A 13,839-nucleotide genomic window follows, 5' to 3' on the forward strand; every position below is an offset into this window, starting at 1 on the left:
AGACTAGAGATCTCTTCAAGAAAATTAGAGACACCAAGGGAGCATTTCATGCAAAGATGGGTTCAATAAAGGACAGAAATGGTATGGACCTAACAGAAGCAGAAGATGTTAAGAAGAGGTGGTAAGAATACACAGAAAAACTGTACAAAAAAGATCTTCATGACCCAGATAATCACGATGGTGTGATCACTCACCTAGATCCAGATGTCCTGGAATATGAAGTCAAGTGGGCCTTAGGAAGCATCACTATGAACAAAGCTAGCAGAGGTGATGGAATTCCAGTGGAGCTATTTCAAATCCTGAAAGATGATGCTGTGAAAGTGCTGCACAATATGCCAGCAAATTTGGAAAACTCAGTAATGGCCACAGGACTGGAAAAGGTCAGTTTTCATTCCAATCCCAAAGAAAGGCAATGCCAAAGAATGTTCAAACTACTGCACAATTGCACTCATCTCACACAATAGTGAAGTAATGCTCAAAATTCTGCAAGCCAGGCTTCAGCAAAACATGAACCGCGAACTTCCAGATGTTCAAGCTGGTTTAAGAAAAGGTAGAGGAACTGGAGATCAAATTGCCAACATCTGGTGGATCACTGAAAAAGCAAGAGAGTTCCAGAAAAACATCTATTTCTGCTTTATTGACTATGCTGAAGCCTTGACGGTGTGGATCACAATAAACTGTGGAAAATTCTGAAAGAGATGGGAATAGCAGGCCACCTGATCTGCCTCTTGAGAAACCTGTATGCAGGTCAGGAAGCAACAGTTAGAACTGGAAATGGAACAACAGACTGGTTCCAAATAGGGAAACGAGTATGTCAAGGCTGTATATTGTCACCCTGGTTATTTAACTTCTATGCAGAGTACATCATGAGAAACGCTGGGCTGGAAGAAGCACAAGCTGGAATTAAGATTGCTGGGAGAAATATCAATAACCTCAGATATGCAGATCACACCACCGTTAGGTAGAAATTGAAGAAGAACTAAAAAGCCTCTTGATGAAAGTGAAAGAGGAGAGTGAAAAAGTTGGCTTAAAGCTCAACATTCAGAAAACGAAGATCATGGCATCTGGTCCCGTCACTTCATGGCAAATAGATGGGCAAACAATGGAAACAGTGACTGACTTTATTTTTTTGGGCTCCAGAATCACTGCAGATGGTGATTGCAGCCATGAAATTAAAAGATGCTTACTCCTTGGAATGAAATTATGACCAACCTAGACAGAATATTAAAAAGCAGAAACATTATTTGATCAACAAAGGTCCATCTAGTCAAGGCTATGGTTTTTCCAGTAGTCATGTATGGATGAGAGAATTGGACTATAAAGAAAGCTAACGCAGAAGAATTGATGCTTTTGAACTGTGGTGTTGGAGAATATTCTCAAGAGTCCCTTGGATTGCAAAGACATCCAACCAATCCATCCTAAAGGAGATCAGTCCTGGGTCTTCATTGGAAGGAGTAATGTTGAAGCTGAAACTGCAATACTTTGGCCACCTTATTCGAAGAGCTGACTTATTTGAAAAGACCCTGATGCTAGGAAAGATTGAGGGCAGGAGGAGAAGGGGACGACAGAAGATGATATGGTTGCATGGCATCACCGACTCAATGGACATGAGTTTGGGTAGACTCTGGGAGTTGGTGATGGACAGGGAAGCCTGGTGTGCTGCAGTTCATAAGTCGGAAGAGTCGGACATGACTGAGCGACTGAACTGAACTGAACTGAAATGCATTGCACCTTCAAGTCCATAGAGCCTTAAAATGCCCCTTTAACCAGAAGATTCCTCTAGCATATGAAGAGATTCTACATGGCATTTATGTCCTGTGGTTAAGATGATTCAGCAGCAGGGATGCTTGAGTGAAGAGTTTGGGAGGTGGAGGCTGTTGCTTCTAGTTCTCCTCCAGGCTATGTCGGATCCCATAGCCAAAGTATATGGCAAATCCTAGTAGGGAAATGAGATGATGAGAAGGGAAAGTAGGTACTCTCCTTACTGATACACAGTCGTGTACATGCTCGTGTGCATGCTCAGTCCCTCAGTCGTGACTGACTCTTTTGTGACCCCATGGACCATAGCCCTCCAGGCTCCTCTGTCCATGAGATTCTCCAATGAAGCGTACTGGAGTGGGCTGCTATTTCCTCCTCCAGGGGATCCTCCTGACCCAGGGATCGAGCCCATGTCTCTTACATTTCCTGCATTGGCAGGTGGATTTTTTACCACTGAGACACCAGGGAACCCCACACTTGCTCACTAGGTCTCCTATGAGGGTATCTGACACAGAATAGGGGAGTGATGTTAGGAAGAGGATGGGGATCAGTCAACTGAGAGATCTCTTAATCCCAGAAAATCACTTACCAATGGCATTCCAGACACTGAATTGGATCCAGGCCCCAGAAGTCATCTGCATCATCAGATAAACGTTCAGAAAGATGCTCACCAGTGGGAGGACAGGCAGAGCAGGGACCTGTGGGCAGAGTCAGTTCATCCCTGAACACAGCCCAGATGTTGGAAAAGGAGCCTGCAACCCACATGTGGGCAGGAAGACTCCAGTCCTATTGAAGCTGTGTGTTCAGTGCCTACTGAAACTGGGTATGTGAAGCACTGAGTGTGGATCAGGGAAGGGTCCATTGATTTGAGCAATTTCCTATCTTCCCACGTTCAGTAAAGGGTGTTTAGACCTCAAAACAGATAGACTTCGTTCACTCAAGGTGGATAGTTTGGGCACAAAAGGTCACCTACTTTTAAAAAATTAATTAACTAATTAATTTGGCTGTGTCAGAACTGAGTTGTGGCCCAAAGGCTTCTCTAGTTGTGGGTCATGGGCTTATTTGCCCTGCAGCATACTGGGTATTTTGTTCCCCCACAAGGAATCCAACCTACATCCCCTGCATGGCTAGGTATATTTTTAACCACTGGACCACCAGGGAAGTCCCTCACCTACCCTGAATGGAAGAGGAGAGGGGCTCTGGCGCTGCCTCCAGATGATGATCGTGACCCCAATGATGAGCAGCAGCAGCAGCACAGCCACTGTTGTGAGCACGGGGTCTCCAGAGAACAACTGGCTGGGCCACTGGGCCAGGATCAGGCTCAGGATGATCAGCAGGAGAACTGCAAGGGTCAAGGTGGAGGAAAACAGGCTGGACCCAGAAAACAAAGATATCAGGACCTCGGGCCACACCCTTCCCCAGGCTGCCCACATCAGGAAGGGGCATCATTTTTCTACTACTTCGTAACTGAAAAAGACACATATTTCCAGCCTGTCCTGTCAATTTCAGAATACCACCAAAGAGAAGTCCCATTGCTCACCAAGCAGGAAGGCACATCCATAGACAATCTGGCCAGATTTCCGGGTGGGGATGGTGCTGGTAGGGAACCACAGACTCTTCAGAATGTTTGAGTTTCCTGCTTCAGATACAAGCTCTGAAATGTTTTCTTCAACTTTAAGTTTCATCTCAATTTCCTCCTCTGTTTTCTCCTTGCTGAACTTCTGATCCGGCTGGTACCTGAGTGAGAGGATATAAGGCAATATTAACAACAGACCATATACTCATCCATCATCAGAGAGTTTAATCCAACTCTTTCCCGACTTCAGCAGAGCAGGACATAAAGCTAGAAGAATCTTAGGTCCCCTTGAGTCCACGACCCCCAGCCAAGGTGTAGCGGAATCTCACCTGAGGGCAAGCACAGAGAGAGCCACCAGGGAGTAAGCAAGCAGGGTCCCGATTGATAGGAGGTCCACCAGATCACTGAACTTGAAGAGTAACGCCATGACCGCTAGGATGAGGGCACAGACAAGGTGGGGAAGGGAGTGAGAAACAGCCGGAAATATCAAAGGTAAGGAAATGATCAAACAAGGGATGGGTTTTGTTTATTCACCTGCAAGGTTTCCAGAAGACATGATGGCCATGACAGGGGTGCCTGTGTGGGCATGGATCTGGGCAAGTCCCCGAAAAAGGAGTCCGTCCTCTGCCATCACGTATATCACCTGAGGCATGGGGAACATATCACCTAGGAGACTGGAAAGGAAAATGGAAATGTAGATAAGGACATGGAGAGACAGGAAGGGAGGACCGGGGCTTCCATGATGTAGTCTACACGGTGCCAGGTGTCCTTCCTTCTCGTCTCTCAATCCGAAGGGCTGGGATACCAGAGCATCTGACAGTCAGTGGGGAGAAAGCCATGATACTGACCTGGATGTAAGAGCACAGAGGGTGCCAACAGCCACAACATATCTGGCAGGGCCCCACCCAACAAGGAGGAAAGCCTCTGGCAAGGGGTTCTCAGGATGAATCTGGTAGTAGGGCACCATGAGGGTGAGTGCTGCTGAGACACCAAAGCACACCAAAAAGCAGATGAAGATCGTGATCATGGTGCTCACGGGGATGGACCGCTGAGGATTTAGGGCTTCTTCCCCTGCAGGATGCGTAGGTGTACTAGGTTAGGAAAACACAGGGAGCAAAAGCACAATATCCCCTTTCCTCTTGCACCATCAAAAGCAGCTTATCCTTCTTCCGACCCCTGTGCCCAAGGGCAGCCTAATCTGTGGCCAAACCTCTGATGAGAAGCACAGTGACTATATTACCTTTAGTGACAATGGCATCAAAACCAATAAACATGTAGAAACACATAGCTGCTCCCTGGAGAATCCCATCCAAACCAAAAGGTACAAACCCTCCGGAACCCAGAGGGCCCAACCTATGGTGAGAGAAGGAATGAGGAAGAACATGGGTGAGATGAGTTCAGCCATCTCTACTGGACTCTTCCCTTCATACCCCAAGTGCTGGACTCCAGGACCCCCATCACTGAGATCCATCAGCCCAGGTCTCTTTGGTGGTGGTTTACTCATTTAGTCATGACTGACTCTTTCGACCCCATGGGCTGTAGCCTGCCAGGCTCCTCTGTCCATGGGATTATCCAGGTAAGAATGCTGGAGTGGGTTGCCACACTTTAGTCCCCACCAGATTTCCAGGCTTGCACCCACTTTCACACAAGTGTCGCTATGGACAAGAGAACCCTCCTAACCTAGAGGTGCCAATGGATTCAGATGTGTTCAATGTGTAGTCCTGTTCCGTGAGCTTCCAGTTGTGCAGGTCTCCCTTAACAAAACCAGAGATGATGACGAAGCTGAGAACCAAAACGTTGATGCCTGTGAACACTCTGTACAGCAGGGTTGACTCAGGAGCTCCCAGAACCAGTAGTCCTGTGGGAAAGATGGAATATGAGACATCCAAAATAACCAAATCCCTAGAGACAGAAAGCAGACCAGTGGCTACAGTGTCAGGAGGGCTGATGGTGGTGGATAGATAGACAGTGACTGCTCAGTGGGTGCAGGGTTTCCTTTGGTTGTGATGCAACTGTTCAGAACTAGATAGGGGTGATGGTTATACAACAATGTGAAGGTACGAAGTCCCACTAAATACACTTTAAGGTAGCTTGTTTCTTACTGCGGCAGTCATCTCACAGTAGACATGTCTATCAAATCATCATGTGGTACACTTTAAACTTATACAATGTTGGATGTCAGTTAACTAATTTGGGAGAAATAATTAAATGGTTAATTTTATGCTATGTAAATTTTCTCTCAATTAAAAAAAAAGTGTGGTCTCAGTACAGAGGAAGAAACTTGTCAGTCTAAGTAAATACTTCTCAGCTGGGAGTGGTTTTGTTCCCCAAGGGACTGTTGGCAACGTCTGGAGACATTCTCTTTTTGTTGTTTTGGGTTCATTTTTTGGCCATGCCATGGTTTGTAGGATGTCCATTCCCTTGCCACGGATGAACCCGGGCCTTGGCAGTGAAAATCCAGAATCCTAACCACTAAACCACCAGATACACAAATGACACCACCCTTACAACAGAGGGTGAAGAGGAACTGAAGAGCCTCTTGATGAAAGTCAAAGAGGAGAGTGAAAAGGCTGGCTTAAAACTCAACATTCAAAAAACTAAGATCATGGCATCTGGTCCCATCACTTCATGGGAAATAGATGGGGAAACAGTGGAAAGAGTGTCAGACTTTATTCTTTTGGGCTCCAAAATCACTGCAGATGGTGACTGCAGCCATAAAATTAAAAGATGCTTACTCCTTGGAAGGAAAGTTATGACCAATCTAGATAGCATATTCAAAAGCAGAGACATTACTTTGCCAACAAAGGCCCATCTAGTCTAAGCTATGGTTTTTCCAGTAGTCATGTATGGATGTGAGAGTTGGACTATAAAGAAAGCTGAGCACTCAAGAATTGCTGCTTTTGACCTGCTGTGTTGGAGAAGACTCTAGAGAGTCCCTTGGACTGCAAGGAGATCCAATCAGTCCATCCTAAAGGAAATCAGTCCTAAATATTCACTGGAAGGACTGATGCTGAAGCTGAAACTCCGATATTTTGGTCACATGATGCAAAGAACTGACTCACTGGAAAAGACCCTGATGCTTGGAAAGATTGAAAGCAGGAGGAGAAGGGGATGACAGAGGATGAGATGGTTGGATGGCATGACTGACTCAATAGACATGAGTTTGACCATGCTCCGGGAGTTGGTGATGGACAGGGAAGCCTGGCGTTCTGCACTCCATGGGGTTGCAAAGAGTTGGACATGACTGAGAAACTGATCTGAGGTGAAGCCACCAAGAAACTCCCTGGAGACATTCTGATTGTCACAGTTTGGGGGGTTGGTGTCACCCATATCTACTGAACATAGTTCATAGATGCTACACATGCAACAATGATTAAATTAAGAAAACCCTGCAGTCACAGGTTAGCCCCCACACCCAGGCTGTTCCAGCCTAGAAGATCAGTAATGCCAAGGGTGGGCAATAACGGTCTATGTCTTGCCTTCCTGTCTCTCATACCACAGACCATTCTTCCCAGCTCTAATCCCCTACCATGCTGCTACCCCAAGCCTTCCACACCCCTTTTCCCCCTCCACACCCACCCTTCCCGTCCTATCATGAAAATCCCCAGCTTACCAGTGAGAAGCAGCAACACGGCCAGTGCAACAAAATCTGGGTACGTGGCCAGGAAGTAGGGCATATATGGAGAGAAAATTCCCTCTAACGCCTGAGAGATGTGGTTCCCAATCAGGCTGTCGAAGGTGTGGCTCCAGGCCTTGGCCACACTTGCAACGGCTGCAGCAGCAGCAGAAGGAACATTTGTTAACAAACCTAAATTGAAGCCCTCATGTGCCATAGGATATATTTTGGGGGAAAATTACAAAATACTGATGCTGAGCAGGGCTCTGTGGGACTCTGGGCACAGAGGCCTTTTTGTCCCCCATTTCTTGTAGGCAAAACTCCAGCCTCCATGACCTTCCCTGAGTTCCAAAGGACAGATTCAAAGAGTTGCTAATCAAGGCAGGGAGGCCAAGAAACCATCTGAGGCAAGATTAAAGGGAACATGGAAGCTCATCAATATTAGGTGGTTTGTTGGTTGCTTTCCTGATGGTCCAGTGGTTAAGAATCTGCCTTGCAATGAAGGGACTCATGTTCGATTCCTGGTCAGGGAACTAAGATCCCATGTGGCACAGAGCAACTAAACGCAAGCATCACAACTAGAGTCCATGCCCCACAGTGAAAGATCCTGTGTGCTGTAGCTAAGACCTGACACAGTCAAATAAATAAATATTCAAGAAAAGAAAGAAAGAAGGAAAAACTTCAAAAAAAATTAGGAGACCTGACCACCTGAGACTCTGTACATACCGTGAGCTTGTCAGGATAGCTCTGACCAGGAGCCCTGACTATATAGTCTCTCCCTGTTCCACAGGAAGTGGGGACACTGTTATTAAGGCACTATCCTACTGTGTTCCCCCTTTGCTTGGCAAAGAAATGAAGCCATTCTCTCCTTCTCCTTCATGACTCTCTCTGTATTTCTGTTTGGTGTTGGTGCACAGAGAGCCAAGATTTTGCATCAATACCTACTCTCAAAGAGTTCTTCATGAGGTGGGGGGAGTAGGTACAAATGATCACCAAATAGGTCAACTATTAACACATTAGCAGGTGATCAATGTTACATAAGGAAACAGTGAAGTGGGAACAGGAAAGATGGGAGACAAGGGTTGAAATCTTAAATGAAGTGGTAAAGGGAAATCCCATGAATGCAACAACTGAGCAGAGATGTCAATATAGTGAGGGGAGGAGCCTGTGGGACACCCCTCCCTCTCACCCACCCCCAACAGTTCCCTTTCCTCTGGGTTCTTGGTCCATCATTTAAGGAAGCAGGAGAAAGCTGAGTAGAATGAAGTTGTGGAGTTTTCCTGACACTATTACCCTCCTCCTCCAATAAAGTGAAAGCACTTTCACAAAGTGCTCGCGAATGCCCGAAGACCCAATCCTGACTCCCAATTTCTGATCTCAAGCCCCACACCTTTTCCACCCATCATCTCACCAATCACATAAGCTAGTATGAGGTTCCAACCAGTGACAAAAGCCCACAGTTCTCCCACACTGATGTAGCTGTAGAGATGCGCAGAACCGGTCCATGAGACCCATGTACCAAACTCGGCATAGCAGAGCCCGGACAACACAGAAGACAGGGCGGCCACCAAGAAGGAGATGACGATCGCTGGTCCAGCAATGAACATGGCCACTTCTCCCACCAGGATGTACACGCCGGCCCCCAGGGTGCTGGCCACACCCAAGACCACCAGGTCAAGGGTGTTCAGGTGACGGGCCTTGGGACTCTCAGACCCCTCAGTGGGCTTCAACTGTCGCCTTCGAATCAGCTTCTGACCAAAGTGGTGAACATCCTGACATCGCATCCTAGACAGAGTTGAGGAAGTAAGATCTGCTGAGAAAACAAGACACAAAGCCATCAAGAATGTTATCCACCCTTGGTCCTGGGAGTTTCACAGATGAACAGCATGATGGGGACCAGGTGGTCAAAGGACAATTGGCCAAGTTCCCCATCTGTGCGCTTTGGTTTCTTAAACATAAAGAAGGCTCTTAATATGATTTGAAGTTACTAGAAAGTTTGCTTAAAGAGAAGTGAAGGTGAGCAGATTATGTCTCCCCCAAATGTCCCACTTTGGCACGCAGGTTGCTTTGAGCTACAGTCAATTAAGACCCAACAGACTCAGGAGTAGTTCTTTGTCTCTCCTTTAACTGCTCAAAATAATGTAGATTAGGAGACTTATGCCAGGAAGAGAGTCATTTACCAGGGATAGCTTTTTATCTCAGAAAGACTTACCTGTTTGGAGCAGCAAATGTTTGCTTCCCAAGCACTAGCTCTTCCCATCCTCCTGTGGGTTGTCTTCCTCCCTTTTGACGCCTCAGATCCTTAACCCCTTCTCCTTAGCTCGGCGTGGGGGAGGGCATATAAGCCTCAAATGCCTGTCTTTGAGCCTCTGAGTTTTCATGGGGCTCCAATACATAACAAATTAAACTTGTTAATCTAACTTATGACAATTTAATTATTAGACCAGTCAAAGCACCTGATAAAGGAAAGTTTTCTGCTCCTACAGAAGCAAAGGCTTCCAGCAAAGTGCCAGGCACAGAGTAGCTGCTTAGTTGGTACGAGTTGAGTGGATAAGAATGCTGACTTTTGAATAGAAATCCGTCAGTTGGTTCAAATTTCACTCTGCTACATATTAGCTTATCTGATTCTGCACAAGCTACATACCACTGTTTGTCTTCCTGTACTCAATCTCTGGGTCAGGAAGTTCCCCAGGAGAAGGGAATGAAAACCCACTCCAGTAGAGTTGCCTGGAGAATTCCACAGGCAGAAGAGGAAGTGTCCATGGGGTCATAAAGAGTTGGACAATACTGAGAGACAGAATGGGAAAGACTAGAGAACACTTCAAGATAATTAGAGATACCAAGGAAACATTTCATGCAAAGATGGGCACAATAAAGGATAGAAATGGTATGGACCTAACAGAAGCAGAAGATATTGAGAAGAGGTGGCAAGAATACACAGAAGAACTGTACAAAAAAGATCTTCATGACCAAGATAATCACGATGGTGTGATCACTGACCTAGAGCCAGACATCCTGGAATGTGAAGTCAAGTGGGCCTTAGAAAGCATCACTAAAAACAATGCTAGTGGAGGTGATGGAATTACAGTTGAGCTATTTCAAATCCTGAAAGATGATGCTGTGAAAGTGCTGCACTCAATATGCCAGCAAATTTAGAAAACTCAGCAGTGGCCACAGGACTGGAAAATGTCAGTTTTCATTCCAATCCCAAAGAAAGGCAATGCCAAAGAATGCTCAAATTACCACACAATTGCACTCATCTCACACGTTAGTAAAGTAATGCTCAAAATTCTCCAAGCCAGGCTTCAGCAATGAACTTCCACATGTTCAAGCTGATTTTAGAAAAGGCAGAGGAGCCAGAGATCAAATTGCCAACATCCACTGGATCATCAAAAAGCAAGAGAGTTCCGGAAAAATATCTACTTCTGCTTTATTGACTATGCAAAAGCCTTTGTCTGTGTGGATCACAATAAACTGTGGAAAATTCTGAAACACCTGGGAATACCAGACCACCTGACCTGCCTCTTGAGAAATCTGTATGCAGGTCAGAAAGCACCAGTTATAACTGGACATAGAACAACAGACTTGTTCCAAATAGGAAAAGGAGTTCGTCAAGGCTGTATACTGTCACCCTGCTTATTTAACTTCTATGCAGAGTACATCATGAGAAATGCTGGGCTGGAAGAAGCACAAGCTGGAATCAAGATTGCCGGGAGAAACCCAATAACCTCAGATATGCAGATGATACCACTCTTATGGCAGAAAGTGAAGAGGAACTAAAAAGCCTCTTGATGAAAGTGAAAGAGGAGAGTGAAAAAGTTGGCTTAAAGCTCAACATTCAGAAAACGAAGATCATGACATCTGTTCCCATCACTTCATGGCAAATAGATGGGGAAACAGTGGAAACACTGTCAGACTCTATTTTGGGGGGGCTTCAAAATCACTGCAGATAGTGATTGCAGCCATGAAATTAAAAGACGCTTACTCCTTGGAAGGAAAGTTATGACCAACCTAGATAACATATTCAAAAGCAGAGCCATTACTTTGCCAACAAAGGTCCATCTAGTCTAGGCTATGGTTTTTCCAGTGGTCCTGTATGGATGTGAGAGTTGGACAGTGAAGAAAGCTGAGCGCCGAAGAATTGATGCTCTTGAACTGTGGTGTTGGAGAAGACTCTTGAGAGTCCCTTTGACTGCAAGGAGATCCAACCAGTCCATTCTGAAGGAGATCAGCCCCGGGATTTCTTTGGAAGGAATGATGCTAAAGCTGAAACTCCAGTACTTTGGCCACCTCATGTGAAGAGTTGACTCATTGGAAAAGACTCTGATGCTGGGAGGGATTAGGGACAGGAGGAGAAGGGGACGACAGAGGATGAGATGGCTGGATGGCATCACCGACTCGATGGACATGAGTTTGAGTGAACTCCGGGAGATGGTGATGGACAGGGAAGTCTGGCGTGCTGCAATTCATGGGGTCACAAAGAGTTGGACATGACTGAGGGACTGAACTGAACTGAACTGAACTGAGCAACTAACACTTTCACTTTCACGCCATAAAACAGGGAACTTTATTAGCATCATTATTGCCTCCCTTCTTTGATATGCTTGAAGTGATCCTTTAGGAGCCTGATGATCAGAGCTCAGACTCCACACGTATCTTCATCAAGGATCCTGAAACTTGTTATCTTCCTGTTTCATCAGTCACAGAGTGACATGGAATAGGAACTCGGCTTTGCTGCTGAAGGAGATGGAATTTGTAGGAGGGACAGATTGTGGCCCAGCTCAGTCAAAGCATCAAACCAGAGTGGCCTCCCAACTGGAGGGAGGGACTAACCTTCATTCTGAATCAGAAATGACAGGACTCTGTTTCCTGCTCCTTTGGGGCGTGAAGTGTCCCCTCACTACACTGGTCTGCAGGGCTAGGATGACCCAGTGACCACAAGTTACTGCCATGGGATTTCTGCCTGTGATACTCCAAAGTCCAAGTTTAGCATTTTGGTTAAGAATAAACATTCAAAGAGCCAGGAAAGTATGGTTGGAATCTTGATACCACCTGTGCCTTTGAACAATTAATTTACTTCTCTGGTCCTCTGTTTCCCTCTTGTTTAAATTGGCTGATGAACCATGGTGCACAGTTAGTAGGAATGTAAAATGGTGCAGCTGCTATGGTGGTTCCTCCAAAAACTAAAAATGCATTTACTATGTGATCCAGCAATTTCTCCTGTGGGTGAACAGCCAAGAGAACTGAAAATAGGATCTCAAAGAAATATTTGTACACCCATACTCATAGCAGCATTATTGGAAGTTGGAATCAGCCCAAGGTACATATAGGAAGAAACAATATACACAATGTTGTCTATAAATATCGGGATATTATTCAGCACAAAAAAGGCAGGAAGTTCTGGGCCATGCTACAATGTGGAGGAACCATTGGGACATTATGATAAGTGATTTCACAGTCACAGAATGACAAATATGTCTATTTCTTCCTGTGTGAAGTTCCTAAAGTAGTCAAATTTAGAGGTAGAAAGGAAAAAATAGTTGTCTCTCCAGGGCTGGGGTGAAGGGAAAAACAGAGTTATTGCTAAATGGGGACACAGTTTCGAGTTTACAAGATGAGAAGAGTGCTTGCGATTGGATGCACAACAATTTAAATATATTCAACATTGCTTAACTGTACACTTAAAATGGTTAAGATGGTAAATTTTATGTTATGTGTGTTTTACCACCACTTTCCTAAACTGCTGCCCATGGTAAATAATAAAGCCGGCTTCACAGTGTTGCTGTTAGTAGCAAACCTCAACATGATATAATATAAATTACTGAACAGTCGCCCCTCAGGAATACCCACATCCGTGGGTGCTCGAGTTCCTCCTAGTCACCCCTACATCTGCAGACACGAAGAGCAGACAGTACAGTGAGGAGTGAAGTCAGTGGTGCACATGTCACATTCACTGTGCGAGCATAATTACTGTTTGTACATGAGTCAAAGTAGTCTTATATGTAAGGACACTGATCCAGTCACTCCCCATCCCCGGCACACAAACACACACTTCTCTTTTCACCTGCATCAGTAGGTCCCAGCTCCTGCTTTCATCTGGAAAATCGGTCTGATACCCCACCCCCACCCCGTACTCTGGGGTTGCAGAGGTCTCTGTGGGATGATGTGAACTCAGCGCTCAGTCTCCCACAGAAGACGATGACCCAAGACTTACTGGATCCTTGGAGCAGTGCCTGGAGCACTGGGTCAGTCAGGGAGGCTGAGGGTAAGCTGTGCAGGGCTGGAGCTAAGACATCTCCAAGAACCGAAGTGGGGAGTCGTGAGCACAGAAGATAGTCCTCACCCCTGGGTTGTTGGGGTGGAGATGGGGTTGGGCGGGTGTGGAGCAACTGCAGTGTTGTTATCAGCCCTTGACCCTTATGTGGTTACCCTTGGGGGAGATTCTGAGAGGGCTTTTTTTTTTTTTTATTGTGGTAAAACACACATAACTTAAAGTTGACCATTTTAACCATCATTAAGTCTCCATATCAGTAGTAGTAAGTGCATACACACTTTGTACAACCAAAGCCCAGGACTTTTTTCACCTTGCAGAACTTCAGCTCTGTACCCATTCATCAGCAACTCCCTCTTTCTCCTGCACCAGTTCAGTTCAGTTTGCTCAGGCGTGTCCAATTCTTTGTGACCCTGTGGACTGCAACACACCAGGCTTCCCTGTCCATCACCAACTCCTGGAGCTTGCTCAAACTCATGTCCACTGAACTGGGGATGCCAACCAACCATCTCCTCCTCTGTCATCCCCTCCTCCTCCTGCCTTCATGCTTTCCCAGAATCACAGTCTTTTCCAATGAGTCATTTCTTTGCATCAGGTGGCCAAAGTATTGGAACTTCA

General features: G+C 45.8%; 1 protein-coding gene across 1 annotated transcript; it reads right to left on the reverse strand.

Annotated features, from left to right (window-relative positions):
* Positions 1-1,650: 1,650 nt before the first annotated feature.
* LOC113876037 (cationic amino acid transporter 3-like) lies at positions 1,651-9,687 on the reverse strand. The gene is made up of 11 exons (XM_027514837.1): positions 8,362-9,687; positions 6,948-7,106; positions 5,015-5,192; positions 4,575-4,687; positions 4,183-4,405; positions 3,869-4,008; positions 3,664-3,766; positions 3,299-3,495; positions 2,934-3,100; positions 2,348-2,456; positions 1,651-1,936 (listed from the first exon to the last, which is right to left on the reverse strand). Exons 1-11 carry the CDS (start codon positions 8,786-8,788, stop codon positions 1,884-1,886), a joined length of 1,869 nt encoding a protein of 622 aa, XP_027370638.1. The 5' UTR covers positions 8,789-9,687; the 3' UTR covers positions 1,651-1,883.
* Positions 9,688-13,839: the final 4,152 nt, after the last annotated feature.

Source organism: Bos indicus x Bos taurus, chromosome 18 (genome assembly GCF_003369695.1).
Source record: "Bos indicus x Bos taurus breed Angus x Brahman F1 hybrid chromosome 18, Bos_hybrid_MaternalHap_v2.0, whole genome shotgun sequence".
Lineage (NCBI taxonomy): Eukaryota > Metazoa > Chordata > Mammalia > Artiodactyla > Bovidae > Bos > Bos indicus x Bos taurus.